The sequence below is a fragment of the Hermetia illucens genome, chromosome 3 (assembly GCF_905115235.1).
Source record: "Hermetia illucens chromosome 3, iHerIll2.2.curated.20191125, whole genome shotgun sequence".
Lineage (NCBI taxonomy): Eukaryota > Metazoa > Arthropoda > Insecta > Diptera > Stratiomyidae > Hermetia > Hermetia illucens.
Genome location: NC_051851.1, coordinates 175,836,616 through 175,863,256, shown reverse-complemented (window position 1 = coordinate 175,863,256; position 26,641 = coordinate 175,836,616). Strand labels below are relative to the sequence as shown.

Genomic DNA, 26,641 nt, shown 5'->3' with positions numbered 1-26,641 from the left:
ACAAAATTTATGAGGTTGGGATGGCATTTTGGTCATCCATGAGTTTTGTGATGCTCGAATAAGAGAGTTGACAATTTTAGGGGATGAAGAGTCTTCAAGATTTCGTTGGAGTGATAGTTACGTTGGTTTTTGATTATGTTCTGAATTGCTAATTTTTCTCATCTTTTCGGTTATTTTCACAATTCACAGTTTTGCTAGGTTTCTTTCGTTAAGTAATCTCAGTTGTTTTGTTCGTCCCAAAACCGCTATTTTGGGTGATTTTATTATCACTTATGTGATTTTTAGTTATTTTCATAATTTTCGGTTAAATTTATTTCAGTTGGTATTATAGCTTTTTCTTTTCCTTGATATTTGCCATTTTATCACGTTCCTAGATTCTTCTCGTTTTTATATATTTCGGTTGATTTTCTCGGAGTTCCTTTTGGTCCCTTCCGATTTTAAGTAATCTTCAGTCTCAGCAACGTATTCTTCTTAAAATTCACATGGCCTTCCCTCCACGCTCCCTCCAGGTCAATGGAAATCTGCTGAACTTGACCTATCAGCACACCGCGATGATTGATGGTCGAATGAGTCCACGAGGAGAGATCCTGTGGGTTGGGTTGATCCTTCCATGCAGGATGCGACGAACGCATATGTCGCTCCTCGGGTTGAAGGGTTGCTTCGAGAGCGATTGCCTGCGCTTCGAGCCTCGAACACAGATACGCACTCGGCCCATCAGGCACCACAACATCAGCCGGCTTCAATTCTTGTCACGCATATAGGAGACAGATGTGACGATAGAGAGAACACACATAAATTTTATAAAAAGGAAGATCAAAGGTTTTCTTCTCCTTTTCCGCTTTTGTTGTTTGTTATATTGATTTTGCATTTATTTTGCTTTTCTACATTATTTTTATATTTCTTTCATTTTTTTTTGTTATTTTTGGATTTATTTTATTATTTTCTTTTTGATTGTTTGCCTTCGTGAAGAGGACAGCTTCTGTCTTCTGTCTTGTGTCTTCTGTTTTCTGTTTTCTGTTTTCTGTCTTCTGTCTTCTGTCTTCTGTCTTCTGTCTTCTGTCTTCTGTCTTCTGTCTTCTGTCTTCTGTCTTCTGTCTTCTGTCTTCTGTCTTCTATCTTCTGTCTTCTGTCTTCTGTCTTCTGTCTTCTGTCTTCTATCTTCTGTCTTCTGTCTTCTGTCTTCTGTCTTCTGTCTTCTGTCTTCTGTCTTCTGTCTTCTGTCTTCTGTCTTCTGTCTTCTGTCTTCTGTCTTCTGTCTTCTGTCTTCTGTCTTCTGTCTTCTGTCTTCTGTCTTCTGTCTTCTGTCTTCTGTCTTCTGTCTTCTGTCTTCTGTCTCTTTCCTCTGTCCTCGATCCTCGGTCCTCGCCCTCTGTCCTCTCACGTGATTTTAAATAAAATATTCTGCTGTTCTTTTTATATTATTTGTGGCTTAAATAGAATATAATCAGTGGCTTAAATATAATATAATGAATCCCATCTAACTTTCTTTGATTTGAAGACTTCCTTCTTCACTCCCCCTCCCTTTAGTCCTGCGAAACTGTTACTAGGGACATCCTCCAAAATTATGGCCTGAGGATGACAAGAAAGAGCGGGAATCTCACAAATCATCCGAGGCAGAGGAAATATCGATCGAAGATGTGATCCGTCGTGGAACCTCTCTTTCGATCACGGCATTCGGTTCTGGAGTCTTTCGACTCCGACTGAGCCGTTTTTTTTATTTTATTGTCGGGTTGGGTTTATTTCGGTAGGTGTACGCGAATTTTCATGTATTTTCAGGATCCAGTGCAGACCTACGCACCGGAGAGGACACGTGGTTTTTTGTGAAAGGATATGTGTGGGGTTGAAGTACTCAAAAGACTGCCCCTCCCCCTTCATAAAACTCGCGACCTTCGCTAGCACAGAGGCATATAAGCACATGTCGACGGAGCACTAAGATGGGACTTCAAAATTTGCGGGCGGGCCGTCACAGTAAATTTCGCCATTTTTTTGAGGTTTTTTTGGAATAACTTCGCCCTTTTGGTCGTCTCCGGCCACTCAGGATAATCGTATGATCATCGCAATCTCTCTTTTGTCATTACACTCTATTTATGGTGAATTTCTAAGCCATACTGACCTCAAAACAAGCCAGCCACAACCATCAAAACGGCTGTTACAGCGAACAACTTTACCAATTTGATGATCTCCGCCTCTAAACAGAACACTCATTGCCCTCAAGGTTTGTCAATTTTATGGAACGCGAAACTTCAGAAATGTTCAATGGATTTTGTAGATATTATTAACAATATAATTTTTAGTGAATAAAAGGCAGAAAACATTTACCACATATCTTGCGCGGGTGTCGTACAGTTCTCAACAAATCTGTATATTTGATATGGGGCTGGAACCCACATTGGGCGCCATTTTGCATAAGTTTTTAAAATCTAAATTCTATGCAAAAACTGACAAACCAGTAATTTCAAAGGATTCCCTGAAGTACTTTCTGTTAATCCCTAGGTCTGCGGTGTGAAAAGCAATATATTTTGCCTTTAATGTCTCCAAGATTCCCTTGGATGTAGTTGGGGTCGTACAATTCAAATTTGAGCCCTTATTTAGGACCCTCCGGCATTTGTTTTTCTTATTTCAATAGGACTGGAAAAAAATTATTATAGGAGATATTTCCAGTCCCTATTTTTCCTCGTATACGGCATAACAAAATATCGGCAATCTTCATCAATGTGCAGCAGATGATGTGAAGTGAGTCTCTCGCAGCTCTCAAGGCCAAATCAGGTCTCTTCTGTCATAATTCATATTTTTTTTTTTAATTACAATCCACTTGAAATTTTCATCAATATCTGTCAGTAAATTAAAAAATTTTCCACAATCTTTTGTGCTCAAATGGAATGCTACTATAATACGTACATATCCCATCTACACCAATTGAAATCAGTGAACAAAAAGCAAAAAACATTCATCTCCATTTCTTTTCATCGACATGCAAAACTTAATTCATTAATGGATTGAATTGAGTGCTGCCTTGCACAATACCGGCATATCTTCATTTTGCACACCATGAAATCGATATGACCCGAATAATGGGTTTTGATTGGCTTTCATAACAATCAACTGGTTAAAGCTGATGGGGATGGAATGGGACCGAAGGTGGGAGCTTACTAAAAAGGAGCTCGAGAAAACTGATTTAGATAGAAAGTGGGAAATACGACTTCCTTTCAAGTTTGTGTCGAATAAAAGGACTCTGTTACTGAAGGGGATATCTCGTGTTCTCCGAAAATTAATTGGTAATGAGATGTCCTGGATCAGTGTCATGATTACTAATGAGTCGTTTTGATATAACCTTCTAGCCGTCTCTAGTCTTCCTCAATTACTTTGATCATGAAACACGACTTTATTCTGTATTCATATAACCAAATTGAATAGAATCCTCCATTTCAATTCCAGCAAATTACAACCTAACATCTGACGAATCAATAAGCACGACGAACTCTTTTCAGTTCAAGGCTACAAATACTAGCCTCGGGTAATTATTCAAAAGCCAGATGAAGTCTTCTCTGAGCTTGGCCCAATAAGGTTGTGCGGACCTCCTCTATTATTAATGAGAAATCGTGACAAAAAATATTAACTTGATTCACAACTTATTACAAGCTCTCCTCTACACACGGAGCATACCAATTCAAGAAGGTCACCACTTATGTAGCGTCGTCTTACATACCAACGAAAGAGGAGGAAGTCAATCATGGAAGTACATTTAGCATAATTTCGCATGTAGCCCCCGTTGCTGAGGCCAATAACCTGAAACCTAAGATTTTTATTTGTATAGCAGCCATACATGCCCACTTATGTTCGCCAAGTCATGTGCAATCACATCCTCAATATGTTGAGAAAGTCTTTCATGCTATCTGATTGAAGCAGAGTTGACTAACCTGGTCGTCAGTCAACCAACTAGACAGTGGGATTTATTTGCATAGTTTTCGCGACTCGACCGACAATTGCATTGTGGTGCATACTTGCATTGGCGTGGTGCATATGCATGAGCTCAGAAAAATTTCACTATTGGTCACAGGCAGATGAATCTACCAGACAGAAGCCCCGAAGAGACAGCCTCGCTTGCAAATTGGATCATCAGTTGTTTGTGCTGCAAATTGCAATCATTAGTCAGCAAACTCAATGAAGAATGCACCACGCCATGGTGGCGTACTGCATATGTGAAACAGATAAACAACAGAATAATTTCCGAGTAGGCTAGACAATGGAATGTTGGGAAGACTGAGTCGAATGGGGGCCGAAAAGCGGGGAGTCGTTTCAGCTCTAATGCAAAGGGAGTAGTAGAGTAATTTTATCTATGAAGGAAGGACCCATGGAATACCAACCCTTATCACGAACATCTGGTTTGCCAAACATCACCTTAGTCTTTAATTAAAAGAGTCGAATTTGCAAAAAAAGATATCAAAGAAAGGATGTTAGCAGTAACTTTCAGATATAGATTTATCTGGCGCCAAATCCATCTGCATTGACCAATAGCAACATCTGCTGTCCCCATCAAACATGGACAGCAAAAACAATCTACTATTCCCCGGGAGACTCCATCATAAAACTGTCAATAGTAATTGTTCGCGTATCTTTAATTGGTAAAATTTGCTGCCACACGGGGGGTTTCAAATCGAAATCGTTATCGCAGAAATTTGATTTTATTGTTATCTGACTAAGCAATAAATACATATTTGCTTTGATTGCGATTTTTTTTTTCGTAGAACAAACATTTATGTAGCATTTCCTGGCAACAGAACGCGTTTATCGTTGCAAATGGCCAAATTGTACTATCTGGATTATTTGATAAAGCGGGGTTGTATTTTTTGGTAGTCAACCCCGAATGGAGATTATTTATATCAATTTTTTGTATGCATATCATGAGTGTTTTTTTCTAAAATTATTTAATAAAGCGAAATATATTGCGCTTTCGAGGAAATTTAGATTAAACTTAGAAAATCGAGAGCCAAGAAACTCTTGGTATTTAACTCCCTCCGCAATTTTGGGGAGATAAGAATTTCATAAAAAATTAAATAGGAATAAAATAGAAATTAAGCTTCACTCCAGTAATAAGTTATCAAGAGATATACATTGCATGAAGGCTTTTACCGGTTTTACGATGAAGATTTGGGGAACCTCTTTTCCTGAACAATCAAAAGATACGTTTATCGTTCACTTCCTTCTTGATTGCACTAAGTTCGTTATTTTAATTATCACAATCCCTTTTATCACAATTACGTACAATTCTTCTCAAGTAGGACAAACTCCAAAGATGGCCTTTCTCTGGCCTGCGGACGACATTTGAGTGACTGATTGTGACTGTTAACAAATGTCATTTTTGACATTTGTCACCCCAATCTCATCCCAGCCCGTCAGCTGTTTTTGCGGCCATTGCATGCAACGGGGGAGACAGATTCATAATGGCGCTTCGGTTCGTACCTCCGATGTGCCGCCGCAAAGCTATAAATAACAAATCCTATTGCATGAAACGTCTGGTAGCCGAGGCCCAAATCTATTATCTAAAGAAAACTACTCGCAAACACTCAATTATCTAACCATTATTCAAGCGATCCAAACTATATGTTAGGTCAAACCTTCTAAATCTTTTTCAACAGTGACTTGGCGGTATCAGCGTTAAATGGCAAAACCACACAAACTATACCGTTTGGGGCTATCACCAGGTTTTGCTCAATCTCATTTTACTGAACGATATTTCCCGGATTCACGTGATGAACCCACGAAAATTTGTCTTGGTGATGAGATACCCTGTCGTAATCAACGAGAAAAAGGAATAGAGGTCAGAAAGCCATGCTTTGTTTGGAATCGCAGTATTAAGGCTATTGTCAGAAAATTTGATTATGGAACTGCCACAACCCCCCTGAGAAAAATTACGGCCAAATTCTAGGCGAAAAGATGCGTTACTCCAGCCGAATCTATTCTGACTGTCAGTCAAATAACGGAGCGGCTTGATATGAAAATACCCCCAGCTGCTTCTTAGTTTTGGAGCTAGAGCCGGCTTTTCATATCGAACCATCTAATGTAATTTCCGCTTTTAAAGGCGAAGTGAAAGTGCCATCAAGTGAAAAAGGAGTCCAAGTCCGCTACATGAACTTTTCCAGTGGTGCATAAAGACCTTAGTAGGCTTCCCAAAGGTACATTGCTTCCTATACCTTCACCTATAAAAAATGAAGGCTATCTGCAGTCAATGCGGAGTAGAAGATTAATCTGACCTTCGCCTCGCTTACTCAGACTTCAGACGAAGGTACTTCAAGAAGGTCTTTTCCAATGATGAATGGGAAAACCCTCTATCTATAAGGAACGTCATAGTATGCACAAAAGTTTTAAACGGTTCGCAGGTGTGAAGCAGCTTCAATTGAGTTCCAGAGGATAGTACAACAGCTCTACTATACGCGGCTCTAGTAGTTCCCTCTGATTCTTCAGTCTACCTGCCTTCTGCTTCATTTTAAATGCTTTCAAAGCCGTTTTTTTGTAGAGCTCTTAGGACATTTCTACGGGAAGACCATAATAGAAACATCAGCAGCAAAGTGATGTCATTGGTAAGAGGTTTCCTACGCTGATAGAGGCTTCGAAAGCGTTTGTTGTGAGCCTAATCTGGACTAAGTCAAGGCTGCAAGGCTCATACTACCATGGGCTTATCGTTTGCGTTAAGTCTACTAACCAGGATGTCGAGAAAATAGCTCAGTGAAAGTTGAAAACCATTTCTTTAAGACAATAAAAAAAATTCCATTTATTTCACTTCCGTGCTTGGACAAATACAATTAATTAGTTGTAATTCTGCATGAGAGGGAGAAGAGTCGGACCATCCTTTTGCTACTCCTGAAATAACCGGAAATATATTGAGAAACGAGTAGTCTTTGAAGAAATTTGCATTGAGGCTGACCAACTGCACCAGAAATTCTGAACAACGGTCCAATAAACTACTCTCAACTTGTGGACCACTTCTAAGTAGAAAAAAGTCGTTTATGAAGCGCTTGTTTTTTTTGGTTTTTTTCGAGAGTAGGGTAGATGAATGCGTTTACGCACAGAGTGTTGGACTCCCGCAACAGCACGCTGGCGGGCTACCAACTAAACACCTCCCTGTCATCAGAGAACTAGCCTGGAACCGTTTGACACATTACTTCGGGCCAGCCCTCCCGCTCTCCCGGCTTTGGGAGCCTTCAAGTCTGGGAATTCCTTTCACCAACGGGAGGGGAGGGGAGGAAGGGAGTTGTTAGTTCAGGGAACCCCTTACCGTCCGCTCCCTCTGCCGGTCGAGTTCAATCTTCTTCGTAGTAAGAAGAGCCCGAACATAATGCGCAATACGATTCCAGCTGCCAGCGCTCTTCAGCATCTCTCTGACAATGTTGTCTGGAGAGAGCTTCCCTGTGTCACCGTGCTTTCTGTTCAACCACGGGTCTAATTTGTCGATGAGCCGCGCAGTCCACTTGCCCCTTGGCTCATTTTGCCAAGAAAGTTGCCACTCGTTAAGGGTGCGTTCACGTTCTTGACAGGCAACCACTTCTCTTAAGTTTTCGCCCTTACGGCGATAGATAGCTTTGCGCTCCTTGGCAAGGAGGGCAACGAGGATCACTCCCGCAATCACCATCACAGCCGGTTCGGAGACGGTGCGATAAGCAGACGCCACTCGCAAAGCTCCCCGCCTCTGCACTTGAGCGAGGCGTTTACGATGCACTTCCTTGTCAAGGTCAGGATTCTCCTTCTGGTCAGGATGACTACTTCGGTTTTTTCCAGCGCAAGGGTGAAACCGTGAGCAGTCATCCATCCGCTTACCCGTCGCATCCATTTACCAAGTCTGCTTTGCGCCTGATGAACAGTGCGACCGGCAACAAGTGCCGCAACGTCGTCTGCATAACCGACCAGGCGCGACTCTTCGGGCATATCGAGTCTCAGCAGACTATCGTAGGAAGCATTCCAGAGGTCCGGCCCTAGGATGGATCCCTGCGCTACTCCCGACGTGATTTCCATCCTCCTCTGGCCCTCTAGCGTCTCATAGAAGCGCTTCTGGCAGGAATAAAAGGAATCAAGAACTTGCATGTTAGTAAAAGTATTTTTAAAAAGGACATCATTGAAATTACCGCCAAATAATCTGGGTTCGCCAAGAACTGTGAAACTGCTGATGCGATATACACTGGAAGTTGCTAATGAAGATATATCGTGAGAAATATTACCCTCTTGTCCTAGACACCCGCTTGTACACTACACGAACTTATATTGTACACTCTCCCGTAATATAAGGTGCGAGAGAAAGTCGTGCGATGGTTAAACTGATTCTCCGTGCTCTAAATAGCAGAGTTCCAAATATCAAAGATATATAAAAACCTCCCTTGTCTTTATTAAGGTTCTCCAAGGAAATGATTTCTAACAACTTCCTTTTATTTTTGCCATGAACGTTGCTACGTTGTGCGTCTAACTTTCAGTTCCCTACACACTGGTCTATCTAGATGATGTTTTCCTAGCGTCTCGCAACAAAACTGATCTCGAGCAGCTCCTTCTAAAGTGAAATGATCATATGAGAAACCGGTTTGGTTACTAGGCCCACAGAAACTGAACGAGTTTGGTATCTAGGACTAATGTTCCCAACTAATGGTAAACAGCTTCACGCATAAAGCAGCGTGAACGAAATAATGCTCAGAAAATATCAATGAATAACTCAAATCCAAGTCAGCAACTGACTGTCTACCAAAACAATGAACGCTGCCTCGCCATAAATCGCTTTGGTCGCGTCTGAAATGAAGACATACATACATCGAAATTTCGAGAGAGGCGCTATCAATAGCATGGTCATGCAATCAAAGCTGACGGTTTAATCGTCCAAAACGATGAAAACGACTCGGAGCCCGACTAAAACAGCAAAGGTTTGGTACGCTGCATGGTGATTTTAAAACCTCTCGATGCCACTTTCTCACATTGGAACTGAACTTTTTGAAAGGTTCCTTCAGGTCATACATATAGTAGTTGATCTTCTTGTAAAAGCCACGTCCTACCTGCAATTGTTCAAAATTGCGGGAGAGAGCTTGTTAACCTAGACTAGAAGTAGTGCTTCCTTCCCAGAATAATAAAATGTGTAGCTTGAATTGCTACCTATGGCAAAGACCGAATCATCTGTAGCAGTAAAACTAGCAAAGTGATAGCTTCGTGATTTTTTTTCATAACTGAGAATTGAGGCATTTTGAAGTACTAATCTAGAGACAGGGAGTACTAATCGAGACCTTTCATCTGACACCCTACATGATTATATTTAATGAAAAAAATGTACAGCCTCTTTTTGCATGTGTGGCTCATCGTAATCGGTTTCGCCATTTTGTTCTGTCAATGGCTTGATGTGGATACAGTCGTCAGGGTTCCAAACACCCTCCAGTGTATCAAGACACCGTTGTTTCGGCCGGCCTTTTAGTCGTTTCCCATCGGCTTCGATGTTCAGACTATCTTGGCCAGTGAATTCTCGTTATCGCGACTACTATCGAAGACGCCTCCCTTGCAATTTTTCCACGATCGGTGCAACCCCGTATCTGTCGCTGATGTTCCCATTTCGTATGTGTTCAAGGCGTGTTACGCCACTGGTCCAACACAACATCCTTGTATCCATTATGGCGAGGTGCTGTTCATTGGCTTTTATAGTCGACAAACACTCATAACCATTGAGGGTGACAGATCTTATTGTGGATGTTGTCTGGTAGCCATGGTGCCGGATTAGTGCGTATTACATTTCATGTTTGAAGGACAGTTTAAATGCTTGCTCTTCTTTCTGGACTAGTCTAGTCTGTATCTCTATTTTTCTTGCTTATAAACCTCATTTAGTTGGTGTCTAGCTGCGCTCAAATCATCATCGAACGTATCAAGTCATTCCCCATCGACTTCGATGTTCAGGCCAATCTGAGGAAGTCAGTTCCCATCAATGGTCATAACTTGTTCCAACGCAACTCTTTCTAAATCATCGTGAGGCGACATTAATTGCCTTTGATAGTCGCCAAGCACTTAGAACCATAGAGGGCGACAAAATGGACATGGCATTTTGAAAATGTTAGACCTGACAGCTGGAGTTTGAGATGAATGGATTCTTAACACCATAAGTTTGTGGAGTCGTCCTGTGAGGCACGTCCAGGAAATAAGTGCGCTGGGATTCTCAGGGCCATATGGAAAAGGCTTTTAACAGTTTGACAACAATGCCGTGTGGCCTGCCTCTCCCTTCAAAATGCCATTAATTTGGGGTTAGTATGTTGAGAAATCTTAACCCAGGATCAATAATAATATAATAATAATCGTTTGCGCAACAATCCATATTGTATTACGGCCTCGAAGTGTGTCGGAGCACTCCATTCAAGACTGTGCCCATAAACTAACGGATTGCAGTACCCTGTAGGAGGCAATATGGTCCGCATTGCGCTCGCCCGAGGTTATTACCCTGAGTTGGTTCAGGTATTCATTTGCAGCTGAGTCGACTGGTATCCGACATCCAGTGACGATAACAAATCCCTTGTTGCTGTTAGATTTGAACCGCTAGCTTCTGCTACGACAGCCCAGCGGTCTAACCACTTGACCCATCCGCACAACAGGATCAACCTTTGCGAAAAATACCAACCGCATTTTCTACCAAGTGCCAAATCCGTGCCGCCATCCCTTACCTCGTTATGAAGGCAAAAATTCCAGATTGTTCGAATATCTGACTTAGAGAAACAATCCCTACGCGGCCAGATGCCCTGAAAGCTGAACGCCTAAAAAATATTGAGAAGGACAACTCAGAATAAACAGGGAGTATGCTGGCAATGGGAGTCTGCCTGCTGGACAACCATTCCAAATTTCGCATAGCCAACGCCATGAAGATACTCCTCTCACTTGGCGCCTTCAGATTACTATCTATTCACTACCCAAAGATATTTCATTAGTTCTTCCTTCTAATTTTACTTCCTTGACGGCCTATTTTCTGGCATCCATTCCTTTGTAGTCTTGGCATTAAATACACTTAGTGACAACCACAGAAAAATGATGCTTCTGTCATCGGAGTTAAAGGGGTAGTACCTACGAACCTCGCATTCAAACAGTTTGTGCAATGTGCCAGTTTTTGGCGAAGGATGCTGAGATCCTGGAGGGTTATTGCATACCTTTCAACTATGTATATAGTGATATGTCAATAAAACCTATAATCAACAGGAATCTTAAGGAGTTCTTTACACGCAAGTGTTTCAGTCTGGCATCTGATATTTAGTATTTCCAGATACATAAGTCCTGCAGATTGCCCCAGAACATGTATGGGAATTTCATCACTCTCCTGACAGCAACAACAATGTTCGCAGTATCTCTAGTTCATCACGTGGTAATCTAGCGGCCAATAATCAGTCAGTATTCCTATTATGATCCTAGGGCTATTCTTGGTGAGGTTTGAACAATCCTGTGAACATATATCCCGCCATGAACACCCTGAACTGTTCCACACCTGGTAGATTCGCCCAGTATAGTACCCTCAACCTTTCTTGCTCCTTTTCTGGACAGCTTATCCGTTGCTTCATTGCCTTCTCACCCAAAATTACCTGGAACCTAGGGTGGCCAGAGTTCATTGCGCGTGCGAACCGTACTCAATCTGTTTAGACCTAAGTGCCTTAATTGCAACTGACTGATCACAAGCGCAACGCTTTGCCATTATAATGATGATATCCCCAGAGCATGGTTTTCTGCGAATGCTGCGTATGGTTATTGGGTGGATTCTTGAAGGGGGTGGGGTTTCTAGCTGTGGAATTTAATTCTCTCTATTCAATTGAATACATAAATGGAACAAAACATCTGTTTTTGCTTCCGCCAGGATATCATTGAGTTGCAGATCCCGATATTACAAGTAAAAACCAAAATTTCGTTTAATTTACCAGGATTCTACCTGCCCTGAATGGATTCTAGCTTTCCTAAGTTAAAGAGCGGCTTTTTCCGTTGTCTGTGATTACTCATATTTATTAGGTTATTGCACATGAAATGGCCGTTTTGGCAATGAAGTGAAGTTAGTTGCGATTTTCCTGTATCAAACCACCACCAGTTGGCGCTGTTGGTGTCGGATAATGAAGTATAAATACTCCTACATTTAATCAAGGAGTCATTTCAGTTTTGACCATCGTTGTGAGAACAGTGAATGAAAAGGAAAAAAGGATGGAAAAGAGCCAAGAACGTAAACTTTTTCTGTGTGAGGTCAAACTCGGTCATAAACCAGCGGAGGTGACCAAGCACATTAACAGCGCATTTGGAGCTGATACGGTAAGTGAACGAACTACATGGCGGTGGTTCGAAACATTCCGGTCAGACGACGTAAACCTTCAAAGTGAACCACATAGACATCCAGGATCACCGATTGACAACGTCAAGCTGCGTTTGCTAGTCGGATCCGACGCAAGTCAGTCTGTGAGGGGCATTGCAGAGAAACTGGGGGTACAATATTCGACAGTTTACCGGCACTTGCAACAACTTTTCAGTTCTTTACTCTCCTGCAACAGAAGCGATCCCTTTTTGCACTGAACAGTGACATGTGATGAAAAGTGGATATTATACGACAATCGTCGCCGATCAGCACAATGGCTAGACGCTGATGAGCCACCGAAGCATATGCCGAAACCGAGCCTCCATTCGAAGGAGGTAATGGTGACTGATTGGTGGTCTACAGCTGGAGTTATCTACTATTCTGGCACCTGGAGAAAAGATAAATGCACAGAAATACTGTGCCCAACTCGAGGAAATGCACCAAAAATTGAGTATTCAACGGCCGGGATTAGTCAACAGAGATGGTGTGATACTCCTTCACGACAATGCACGACCTCATGTATCCAGAACAACGGTTCAAAAGTTGGACGAATTGCAGTATGAGACTCTGCTTCATCCACCATATTCACCGGACCTTTCGCCAATCGACTACCACTTTTTTAAACATTTGGATAATTTTTTGGCGGAAAAACAATTTAGTAATGAGGAGGCTGTCAAAATTGCCTTCGACGAATTTATTAACACCCGACAGTTGGACTTCTACGAAACTGGCATACATATTCTTGAATCTCGCTGGGAGAGGTGCTTTGAATCGACTGGCACCTATTTTGATTAAATAAATAAATTTTTGTAAGCTTTCCCTACAGAAAGGGCAGTTTGGTTCGATTCCCATCCCCCCCTCCCCTCCATTTGACAGGTGTGTTTGACAGGTATATCTTGGCAGTAGTTGATCTCAGAAGTTGGTTTTTGAAAACTGTGACAGCGGGGGGTGTTCCACAAACTCTATTGTCTGACAGCCCAACAGATAAATGCTAGCTTAAGACTCCTAATCTCAAACTTAGATTGAAGTCGATATACTTTTCTGGAAATGTTTCGATTTGCGATAAGAAAATGAATAAGGATCCTCAGGATTATCTCCGGGGAGGGCGTTCAGGTCCAACCAAACATAGATACATGGATAGATTCTGAGGAGCCTGCTCACATTTCCGTATTAGTTGATGCTGACATACAACCACGTTCAATGCAGATTTTCATCTTGTATCTGCATGTTAGATTCAAAACAGATTTTTTTAAGCTGAGGCAAATCAGCTGGTGTCGATTTATTTATCTCCGATGAGGGGAACAACTGGTTCCCGAAATACCATTTATTTTTATTTTAGCCAATTTTTTTCCGTTTGAAGCTAGAATCCTTTGCTTCCCATCGCTCCGTTTGGCAATCGTCTTTTATTGGCAGTAGTATGTAGTCCTTAGATACTGTTCACTAAAGTAAATTTTGCTTTCTGCGCTAAAACAGATTTGTCGAATTGGATCAACATGAACCAGGGCATAGGCGGCATTGAGGGCCATTCATTTAGTCTAAAGTTGGAAGAGTATTAATTGCGTTGTTACTTTACAAATCCATCAGTTTGCTTTCCTTCAATGAATACCCCGTGAAGGCTTTATTTCACAATGCTCAAATCCCCTGCATGAATGCATCTCCAATTGTTTTGACCTTGACAGCATCACTACAATTAGCGATCGAATCAACTACCAATTGGCTAACATTCCACAACCGCAAATTATAACAAATAGCCAATGAAATAGTCGCTAAGCTCAATATCTATCTAAAGATACTCTGTTCCCATGGGAGCTGGATATAACAAAGTTGACAACAATTGGCCTTATAAATATATCTTTAGCGATTCATGGGGAAGCGCGCTCTTTGCTATTATTGCAATTTCCAGCAAAATCAACTCGCGAATTAAAATTACGTAACATATCGACTTTGGCAATAATATGAAGGTCAAAAGCAATGAGCAAAAAAAAGGTTGAATGCTTGTAATCGGTGGTCCGTTAATGAAAAAGTTCCAGAAGAAAATCTTAGGTTACAGAGAAGAGAAGAACGGAATGGAGGCTTCAAACAAAGGCTTAGTTTTTTTATTTGTTGGACCTGGAGACGTGTCAATTTGAGGAAGTTTAAGGGTAGGTTCAAGATCAACTCAGACTTTTGATAAGGATTTTGAAGAAATGCTATGGATATCCCCTAGTGAAATCTGCGAAAAGATCCTTGCATGTAAGTAGGTAACGGGCCGTAGTGGTTGTAAATAGAATTAAATTGATAGGAAGCTGAACCATTGCTGAAAACTCACGTCAAGATTATCTAAGGGAGTTCGTGGGAAACTGTACTCCGGTAAACCGCCGCTGTCTGGTCTATTATGGGGATGAAAAGTACTGAATAGTTATCTAAGATATGATACTGAAAATATTTGAAAAGAGACTTGAGGGAGGGCCTATTTTGGGACAAGAAATAGATTTTGCCTCAAGGGTTTGACAGAGGGAAGAAAGGAATGGATAGGGTACAAAATATTTAGAAGAGAAAAGAATCTTCGCAACATTCAAGAAAAATTCAAAGGACTCCCTTGTCACATTTCCACTTTTTACAACTAAACCCAAACCAACAGCTTAATCTAAACTGAAACCTAAGACGCAGGAAACTTCCAAACAAAAAACATTGAATCACGAACTGGTTTCCTCCATAAACCCGTCTCATAGTACCCAACCTTCCAAGCGAGCTGCTGCTACGAATATTGCATAATTTACGAGAATTACAAGCAAAATTTTTCAGGCCATATGAGATACCCAAGAACGTAGTATACCTGGCTGCGTACCTGCCATTATTCACCACCTTGATGGTCACTGCAAACACCGCGCAAGAGAGCTCTTCACTCCGGACAAAGTGAGCCGTTGAGGGAAAAAACCATAACAATTTATTTAAAAACAAGAGTGAAGTGCGAAAAAAACCGTCGACCTCTCCGGGAGTTTACAATGAAAATGGCCCCGAGATTTATGGAAAATGTAAATATTACTTTTATGGAAAAGTATGATTGTTATTTTTACAGCATTCACTTGGATTTCAACGAGGGTTTCATTCAATTTAACTTTTGTTTTGCTGATCATTCTGTGGTGTTGGGCGTTGATCGTACTCCGTCAATGAGTGCATTCGACTTCAATGTGAGGTGAATTGTGCCTAGATTTCGATTGAAGTTGTTATTTCTGAAGATTTATGAAAGTGGGTTAATGTTAATTGGAGTCGGCATATGTGGATTTTATAGTTCAAAGCTAGGTTTTGAGTGCATGCTCAAGTTCAAAGCCACAGGGCAACGTTCTTGAGATGAGATCATTTTGAAGAATGTTGTTCAGATTTTTTAGCAAGAGAGACTTGTAGCTGTCTAGAGAAAGGTCAGACCCTGGTAATTCAGCACCAAAAATATAAAGAAATCATACCGCCTGCATAAGAATTTTTCGGATGAATTTTTTGAGTCATATAAAAAAGTGCGTGTGACAGACAGACAGACGAATTATTGTGGGAGTGATCCCGATAGACATTCTGGCAAGTGAGGGGCGCTGCCTGTATGACAAATGGAGAATCAATTCACTTGGAAAGGATACAGAATACCGAAAGGCGGCAAGGCAGGAGGCGCTGGAAAAGTGGCAGCAACGGTGGGATGACTCACGGAGGGGTCCTTAGGCCCGCACTTTAATTCCCTGTATTGATGAGTATGACCCAATTCCTGTCAGGGCATGGTGGTTAAGGAAGTATCTTCACCAATTCAGGTTCGATGATTCTCCATTTTGCCCAGAATGTGGTTGCACACCTGAGGACCCGTAGTATGTCATGTTCTACAGTCCACGATTTTGCTCAGAGACGAGGAGCTTGGAAGACTCTATTAATGCGAAAGCCGATAGATCCTACCGACTGCGCCAAAATGTTAATGCTAAGTACTGCCACCATGCACCTTAGGATCTCTGTCCCAAAGTGCAGCAGTACTTTTTTGGTTTCACTAGTTTCCTTAGCTCATATACTATTATGGGTGGCCCCAGCCTCATCTGAGTTTTACCACATCCTGTCACTACTCTTAGATCAAATTAAAAGTAGACCATTATCTATTATTATGTACAACCACAACCTTTGGTTATATATAGATTTATACAATCTAAAGTAGGCCAAAATCTAACTATTGAATGTCTGGTAAGCTGACGAGGTCCATTGGACGAAATCGCAGCAACTACCCTCGGCTCAAGGCCAACTGGAGTTGCAACGCCTTGCCTAAAATAGAGTCTCCGACATAAAGGAGGTTAGAATCGGCTTCGAGCCAACTGTTAACCTACTTGTCCAGTGTAAGAACTAAGACCCTAAGGCCCTTTTCCTATCCTCGACTCGACTTTTATTTTAATTCTGTATTTGCTATTGGGTCTATTGGGGAGTTCCTCTTCATTACTTTAACTGCTGCCGAAAGTCAACGTATTTTGGTGGAAGTTTATAGTGAACATGCTTTAGCTGAGCGGACGTGCCGAAAGTGCTTTGCACGGTTTCAAAGCGGTGATTTTGACCTTGAAGACAAAGAAGGTCCTGGGCAGCCAAAAAAGTTTGAAGATAAATATTTTGAAGCATTGTTCGATGAAGATTGTTGCTAAACACAAGAAGAGCTCGCAGGATCTTTGGGAGTTACTCAACCAACCATTTCAAAGCGTTTGAAGGCAGCGGGATACATTCAAAAGCAAGGAAGTTGGGTGCCACATGCACTGCAGCTAAAAAAACGTGGAAAGACGATTTTGCATGCCGAAATACTGTTGAAACTCCACAAAGGGAAGTCATTTTTGCATCGGATTGTTTCTCAAGCGCAAAAAGTCATAGGTGAAACCCGGCAAACCAGCCAAATCAACGGCAAAGCGAAGGTAATGTTCTCTATTTGGTGGGACCTGAAGAATGTGCTGCATTATGAGGTGCTAACACCGGGTGAAACCATCAATGGAGAACGCTACTGAACGCAATCTGTTTGAAGAGAACAATAGCCGAAAAACGCCGGCTATATGCGATCAGACATGAGTCCATAATTTTCCATCATTGCAACGCTCGACCTCATGTGGCGAAACCGGTCGAACACTATTTAGAAAAGAGCGAAGTTTGGGAAGTTTTGGCTTACCCAGCTTATAGCCCCGACCTTGCCCCGTCCCTGTCCGTCTTTGGTCGCTTGGGAAAAGCTGGTATGCAGTAGTGATATCTTCCAATTCCAGGATTATCTTAGTTTCTTAGTTACTCTCTGACAAGTAGTCATAGGAACCCAATTTTCGAACGAGGTTGATAACTGTTTCAAGAGCTGAGTAATAAGGCTTAAAATTGCGTATAAATAGGATTCAAAATCGGGACGACCGTCGGGGTACTGGATTTCCAGCTTCAGTGATTAATGCCCAACCATAATTTTAAATGAATCAAGTGCCCAAAAAAGGTGATAAGTTGGATAAGATTTATTGACTAAAACAATAACAATTCCAAGAAAGAAACTAAAAAAAATTGACTAGAAAGATAAGAAAGAATGAAATCTGAGAAAAAGCTTCCACAATAGTCAGCATCCATAAACGCAAAATCACGAAGAAATCTTATCAAAGTGATTCGGGAGCTAAAAAACTGGATCATAGCCGGAAAAGGCGAATACAAGCACGTATATGCAATTATGCAAGGGAACTTAGTCTGTTTGACTATTAAAGAGGGAGACAGAAAGGGAACAAATGAATTTCTAGATCCAAGAGCCTAATCAAGAGATTGACAAAATAGTCCGATGTTACCAATCATTCGGAAGGGCAGAAAAGCGAGAAGGTGGGCAAATCGTTGTCAAAAAGCTAGCCTACCATCATTGAAGGGCCGAAATATTCGAATTGTACCTTGCGAAAGCTTCAAAGTAAACTGACCATAAATTCTCCAAAACAAGCAAAACTCCGTGGTTCAAGAGTATCAGCTACCCTGGCATCTTTCCTTTCCATCACCATATTTTGCACCTTAAGAATACCTTAAGCGTAGCTCTGCGACATGAACTCAATTATGGGGTCCGGAGACATTTCCCACTCTTCCATCGAAAGGTGATGGCGATGGCGCGCCGACCTTCTACAGAAAAAAAGTGTGGAAGGTATCATCTACCATATCCTTACAGTAAAAGCAGTCAGGCAACCGTCATTTCCTCACTTCACCGTGCTTCCGATTGAACTAAGACCGCACGCCTTCATATGACATGCCGCTCATCTACCCCTTGATTTTCTTTCCTACGATTGCTGCCATGCGCAGACAATACTGGCTTCCTTTTCACAAGCGGCGGTTTCCTTATTTCCCTCACCATCTCTGAGGAATATAAACCCTCGCTCAGTAGCATGGAAAACGGTCGAAGTAACTCCTGCCGTCACTATTATTGCTGGTTTCGAGACGGTACAATAGGCAGACACAATTCACAGAGCTCCTCGCCGTTGTTCTTCTGCTAGGCGCTTGGCATACTTCGAAACGTAAAGAAGGGCGAACTGAACGTTGGACATTAGCCCGTAAATTGCAAACATTCTAGTCGCCACCTCCAAAAAGCTCATCATCGTTTCTATCATGGAGGTGAGGTATTTCACCACCGGCTTCGACAAGATCATATTTTCACAACCTTCAATAGGGAAGACTGTGGAATCTCTCTCTTTAATCAGGAGAACGACTTTAGTTTTCTCCAGAACTAGGAAGATTCCATGTTCAGCCATCAATTTGTTAGCTCACACTATTATTCCAAGTGTATACTGAGCTTGTTCAACAGTGCGTGCATAACCAGATGTGATTCATCAGGCACCTCGCGTCATATAAGACTATCGTATAAGTCATTCCGGAGGTCCGGATCGAAACTAGATCCCTGAGCCGCCTCCATTTGCAAGTAGTTTCTCGCCTGAAGTATAAAAATGATTTTCCAGCGTCTCAAGCATATGGATTGGAAGCATTTCTTGCGTCTAGAGTCACAAAGCACACCAACCGCCGAAAGTCGCGACTGTGTCCTTCAACCAGTTTCATCGCTTGGACCACTTCCTCAATCTCATCAATTCTGGATCGCCTCATTTCGTCAGTAGTCGTGGCTTGATGAGTTTCTCAGGGCAGTTCCCGGCTGTGTCCAACGTACTGAGAGGGCGATACGCTGAAGGCGCCTCAGGCGGACTTTGTCCTTGTTTATCAGTACAAACCTCGCAATCTTCCAGCGGGAGGAAAACCACCTGCTGTCAAACATGCTCTGAATACGTTGAGTAGCATGTCCGGCTTGAACTCGCATGCAAGTCCTGGTGCTTTTTTGCCTTTCATGGACCCCTCTAGTTCCTTTACAGTACAAAGTTGGTATTCCTCAGTACTCACCCTCGGATGAGGTAAGCAGGAGGAAAGACCTGCACGATTTCTTTAATCTTCATTCCTTCCATGCAACAAGGCGATTGATAGGCACCGAGTTTTTTTTGGTAACCAACTTATACCCGAAGGTTTATGGTCTCCTAATAACGTCGCTGATTTGCTCCTGCCAACAGCGTGCTTTCTGCCTTTTGATTTCGTGGAGGAGTTCCCTCGAAGTCTGAGTCAGTTCCTTCGTAGACTTACAATTTCAGCCGCCCAAAAGATCGGTTTAATATTGATAAACTTGTGGAGGCCCCCTAATTTAGATTAGTTTGTCGGATAAAGATACATCTGTGTCTCTCCAAGTGCATTTGATTTCGTCTTGTAAGATTTGGTTTGCGCCTGACCTTCGTTTGTGTTGCATTTGAGGTTTTAAGTATCACAAGGAGACTTATCAGTTGGAGGTTGAAAGGTTGCGCCGTCAACGCTTTTGAAAATTGTGTCTTCTTGAAGTCTTGAAGTCTTAGCTGATCTGTCACGTTCCCCTACCCGATTACCTTATCTAATCGCAATTGAACATTTTTGGGAAGAACTGGCCCTAGGATTCCATCATTTTGTGAAAAGTATGCGGATTTTTGTAAGCAACTATTTAAAAAAAAAATTTTAGCATTTGAGATCTCATGGAATATGAATTAGAATACAAACTATACGCCCCATAAAAGATAAGCATAATGTACTCGCATCTTATTCTAACTTAGAAACTTTCTGGGGATTCATTTCTAAATTTCCGAATGAGTAATCTTTTAAGAATTTAGTAAAAGATAAAAAGAACCAATGGTAATTTTCAGGCCCGAGAAAATTAGTAAATAGTAAAAAGTTCTTTTGGTGTGGTTATTCCTCGAATTGATTACGAAATGTTAAAACAATTACAATGTTTAGCGGACGTTACTTAGCTCCATAGTATTTAATGCTATTTCTGGTGAAAAGTATCACTTACAAAAGCAATGGTTGGAGAAAAATAAACACCCAATTTTTGAATATCTTTGAGAATGACCAGACCGGAAATATTAGTCGAAGACCCCATCGTACTTTGTGGGGTTGCATCTTTTGTTTCGGTGAATTGCTATTTGTTTCTACTAAGAATCTCAAGGCTGTACACTCCATGTTTTGATGATGAATAATGAAAAATTCCATTAATGAATAAATATCCATAACCTGTGGATTATCTGGATGCCAAAAAATACCTCTACGATATAATACATCAAAAACTTTCGATTTCCAAATCAATCTCTAGAACAATTAGCGTGATTATCTCCTTCAGATGAATTGCAAAATAGATTGTACGAAATGACATCATTCAAGAAAACTAAGAAGAAAATAAAATGAACAAAAGTCGAGCTGATGTCAGCTGCAAATCTCAATAAATTCCGCTCTCAACCATTCACTCCTTCCAAAAATGCATGAGTCATCATCACTTTAAATCAAATATAAACCATTTTATGTAATTTTTCAATTTATATCTCATTGTTATAGTAGGTGAAAGACCAACCAACTCCAGCAGAATTCATTCAATTATATCATGAATTTCGTGTTAAATTGTACTCGCAAGTGCTTGTGCACTGATTTTGAACAATAACTCACTTAAGTGCATGAAAATTGAATTTATTTTCCTAATTTTCAAGTGGAATTGATCTCCAGCACGATTAACGATACCAAATTTAATATATTATTGCGTAGGAGAATTAGTAAAATGGTTTGAGAAAAAAATATGATGAGAGTGCAGTATTTCGGTGCTATTATAAAAAATAATAGAATAAAATAAATATTTATTTTAAAATAGATTTATTTAAAGATCAAAAAATGCAAGAATAGAAGACAAAATGTCGCCATTATAACGGACTCAAAATAAATTATATATCTCTTGTCACTTCTTTGTGGAGCATAGCACATCTATTTAATCAAAATAAATTGGAAGCAAATAAATAAAACGAATAAAAAAATATCTTGAAAAAATTATATGCATGAATTTTATTCCACCTCATAAAATTTGTAATAATTTTTTTAAGATTATTCCTCCATTTGTTTTCGCAATAATCAACAAGTGCTATTTCTGAGTGTTGTCTCCATTTCTCTACTTTGTTTGAAATACCATTTCAATCTCTCATTCATCTTTTAATTATGCAGTCATAAACCACTTTATGCCTCAAGATTAATCAATGTTTGTCTATCAAGTCATGATTTTCCTGTAATTAATCTTCTTCGAACTTATTTGACTCATTGACAGATAACTCCTGACTGTCAACATTGAGGTAGAAAACTGATATAAATTTTGAGATTATAAATAAAATTGTGAGGTGAAAATTGCCGTCATATCGAAGAAAATACAAAAATATAAATGGCGCAAAACAGTCTGACGTAGACAGACTACAATTAAAAAAAAAAAAAATGAAAACAGAAAATAAATTCAAATGCTATTTGTGTCTGAAAGATACTTGCAGACGATACTATTTTGAATTCAATTTTTTTTTCTTAGATATTTCTTATTTGTTTTTTTTTTTTCATAAATTAGCCGTTGTCTAGGGGCATTGAATCGTCTCTAAGGAACGTCCGTTGTTTATGGTTTAATTTTATATTTTGGTGATATTCATTTAGTGTCCATTGCTACCAGACATTCATCTTCAAAGTTATAGATATATCAATTATCAATTATTATAATTTGTTTGGAATAACAAATTTTAATTTGGGTATCTGAACCTGCCGATTGTGTGATCAAAGCTGAAGGGCGATCTAATAGTAGTAAAACAGCCCAGAATATAATTTTATTGACTTTAAAATGGGAGCTTACCTACGATATTCTGTATTGAAAACGGATTCAGTTTATTTAATGTCACTTTTCGTCTGCACATGAGGAAACAAAAAGTTTATCTTTTCTTTTCTTATTCAAATTAGTGAAACTATTTATTATCCTTTTTGAATTGTCACTCATTCTCGTACGTACTTGTATCTATAAAACAGTAACATCAGTGTTCCCTGTATAATTCTTATGTAACAATCTAAAGTTAATTTCCATTTTTCGTTTTCCGTAATTGTCCGAATATCTGTTACAAATTTTACATTCTATAGTATTTGTATATGTATATTGTGCACGTACATATTGTAATAAAAACAACAAAAATCTTCACCTTCATCTAGAAATTATCTGAATAATTTCCAGAAATAAGTACGAACGCAATACAAAACCAAACGGTGCTGAAATATTTATAAACATGAGTTGAACAATTTCTAACTTTTCAATAAACATCTGAAACTGAAAAAAGATAAATCAAAGATTTCAGATTCCATCAGTTCAAATAAATATACCGCTTGCGTACGTGCTGATTTTATATAAATAACTTTTAAAACAAGGAAAAGATTTTGGAATAAATACAAAAAAAAAGATAAAAATAAATAAAAATAAAAAAAAATTCTAAAAAATCTGATTTAATTTTCTTTGTTTTCTATTTTTTTTAGGAAGTACCTGAGGAAAATTACAACTTGCCATACCATCAAACAAATAATGTTGTGCCTGGCGAAGCAGTAACAGTAAAAATTGATGTACCAGTGCCTTTACGTGAAGAACCAAAATTTCCTAAAGAAAAATGGAAAACATTTGTTTGTAAGTATCTCTTTTTCATATTGATTGATCTACTCTCTTCTATTCAACAACATATTATACATAACTATGAAAAGGGTTAACTCCATTTGATCTAAAATTCTCGGTGACAGGATACGGACCAAAAGTGCCTAAATTTTGAAGAAAAAAAATGAATAGTTTTAAGATTACTTCCATTAACAGTTTATCGTTCGGATTACATCTCCATTAAATATTAAATCTTTTGGAACTCTACTTTACGCAAAAGCAGGAACCAATCTTTTGACTTATGGAGTTTGGCCGGAAACTAATTAAAAATTAAGACAAAAATTTGTCAGAAAACTTAGCTATCGCTATCGAAGTTGCGATGATCAGGGTTTTTGAAGCTCTGACTGTTGTCAACTTCTGTAAATATAACCCTTCGTCCCCCCAAGTAACATTTTATAAATTTGGGTGGCTAGGATCTGGCGTATCTAGGTTTTGATGGAGATGTTCCTTACGATCCAAATAATAACCCATGGTGCGGGGTAAATGGTGCCAGAACGACTTGCAAACCAAAAAGAGAATACAAATAAAAAGGCTGGATTTCGCGACGGCGAGACGAGATTGAATAGTTATTTAATACTATCATTTCTCTTCAAAAAATGGGAGGACCAGCTTTTGGAGCTGACCACCTAAAAAATTTGAATGACCCCTCTTGACGTTTTATGAGAATTGAAGGAGATAGATATATTAGGTGTGTGAAAATGGCTGCTCGTTTTTAACTCATGTTCCTTTATTTAAAAAAATATTAATTATTCATAATATTTTCCATCGTTTGTTATAACCTTGGCCCATCTTTTTGGCAAGCGTACGGATTCCGCGACGGGAGAACTCCTCATATTGTCTGGCGAACCAATGAGATACCCATTTTTCGCCACTTGCTGCAGGCTTGAAACGCTAGTTAGCAAATCCGTGGGCTATCGACCGAAACTAATTGAACAATGTCTGGTGAACGCATCCCAGCCGAATATTCAAGACTTTATTACATGCAGTCTTGCATTATGGGGCTGGAAAATGACCTTGTCGTGTCTGTCCTTCTATTTTCACGTTTGACCAGGTTTGAAGACCTCGTGGTGGATTACTCCTTTCTGGTCCCAGCAGAGCAATACCTTCTTACTATGGATGCTCCTCTTTGGCTGGGATGTTGATGGCTGATCCATGATTTTTTGCTTTTCGGATTGTCGCGGTAGATCCACTTTCTCAGACAATTCAGGTGGCACTCGTTCCCTTCCTTCTGAATCTTTCCCATTGCTTTTAGACGGTATACAATGGATGATCGATCGACCCGCAATGCGTTAGAAAGCTGCTCTTGCGTTTTACAGGAATCTGCACTCAATACTGCTTGCAATATTGCATCTTCGTACTTCCTCTTTGGACTTTGTCTTCTACACTGAAGTCGCCATCTTTGAAACGCTGAAACCACTTTTGGCACATGCAAACTATTGGAGCATGATCGCCGTACGCTTTTAAAACCATTCGATGTGGCGCAAAACTTGACATTTTCTACACGGTTAACACGATAAAAAAATAAAGTCAACCTTATTAGATAGCTAACACATAGGCTTTTCAAATGTGGTATTGCCAGATGTACAGTTCAAACCGCTTACTTAGATATTGCCATCTATTCGCAGTGCGAAAAGCCATTTTCACACATCTAATATATATGGTGGCCATTTACTCTTCGGTGGAGTACAACGCGTCAACCACAGCTACGCACCGTCGTTCGCCGTTACCTGAAATGCCCTTCATCACCTCCACGATTTCCTGAGACGCTCGCACTCCTTCTCTACTCTTCTCCGGTGTCCTATCAACGGCCACTTCCGTCTTCCAATCACAGTACGCGCAAATGCCAGGCCTGTGCGCCGACCATGTTCTTCGTTTAGGATAGTGTCAGGCCAGCGCGCTCCGATGATGCCATGGGGGCAGGTGTTCGTAAAGGTTTGGGGCTTTTGAGTAACAGTGGAATTCACTTTGCATATGATACTCCTATATAGCAACATAGAACACTGGCACAGAACAGTCTTTACTTGATCTTGATGTTGTAATAACTACATCTCGTACTGCTAATGCGTTGGTCAGTGCCGCCGTCGGCAGAAACTGTGGCGAATGTTGTTAATTCGAGTGACAGATGCCACCACCGGTGTTCTCCGTGGCGTAGTAGACCTTGACAACTAATTGTACAAAAATAATTGAATATGATGATTAAGTTGCCTACCATCGACCAGACCTTAATAATAAATTTAAATTTTGTGACATATTATATAAGTAATTTTAATTGCCTATAAAACCACACTTTCTAGATATATAAATTGATCGACTCTCCTAAGCCCCACTAGCCTAATTCACTTAGGGCCTGAATATCTAGCTTATATCGTTGCAATTTCCACTCAAGTTGGAGAAAGCGACCATTCTGATGACCCATGCTGCCGTTGTCGAGAAGCATGCGTACATTCCAAATACTAATCATGATCCTAGCCGTGAGGTCAGTCCCTATCCAAAACATTGTTGACGTTTCGGTAGCAATAAAGTTTCCAGTTACTTTGAGTAGGACTAAAAGAAGGATAAAAAAGGATACTACCGTAAAATTAAAATTACACTTTAAACCAGCGGCTCTCCATATCCTAAGTGTTAGCATATGGGGAGCGTATAATCATCTCTTACAAAAAATCTCTTCATCTTCTTCCCGTGAAATTCGGGGAAGCAACACAACCCGGCAATAATTTGACCATTTCTTTTAAAGCGGCCTTTTAGCATAAAAAGATGTGATTTTCACTACTTGAATTAATCAATTGTTGTTGGAAACCCTTTTCCACCCTTTTGCACCTTTAGGGAAGTGAAGAGATGGTAATCTGAAGGTCCCAAGTCTGTGAATGTGGAGGTGGTTCAAAACGAGTCCAGATGATGTGGATGGCATTGGCAATCTGGGGGTTGTCAACGTCGTCTAAAAACCATTCCCTACGGTCTTGAGGGGTTTAGTACCCTTCCTTGCTGGGCGTGCCTCGTATGCAGAGTGTCCCGTTTATGATGGTATAAATAATGATAATAATAATGGTGGTAATAATACCATTTGCTTGAGGAAAATTGGTCCATAGAATAGGCACTCTATCTTTTACCCTTATAGAGTTATAGCGTTTTCGTGAAAAGTGTCAAAAAGCTTGCTGCTGCGCAAGGTAGCTATCCGCTCGTCAGTCATCCTGAGATAATGAACTCAATTGCATGACATCACTATTTGCCATAAGCTAATGAATATTAGCTACTGTTTCAGGTCAGGATACCTCGATGACACGTTTTAAACACGAGTAATAGTGGAGGTCATTTTCCAGGTA

General features: G+C 40.3%; 1 protein-coding gene across 7 annotated transcripts in view; it reads left to right on the top strand.

Moving 5' to 3' along the window:
- The window catches only part of LOC119650646 (phosphatidylcholine:ceramide cholinephosphotransferase 1-like), a 175,956-nt gene that overhangs the window by 127,217 nt on the left and 22,098 nt on the right, over window positions 1-26,641 (top strand). For all 7 annotated transcript variants that reach the window (XM_038053576.1, XM_038053580.1, XM_038053579.1 and 4 more), the window contains one exon: window positions 23,153-23,297. In XM_038053576.1, coding sequence (XP_037909504.1) covers window positions 23,153-23,297 — 145 coding nt within the window. The remainder of the gene's footprint in view (window positions 1-23,152; window positions 23,298-26,641) is intronic.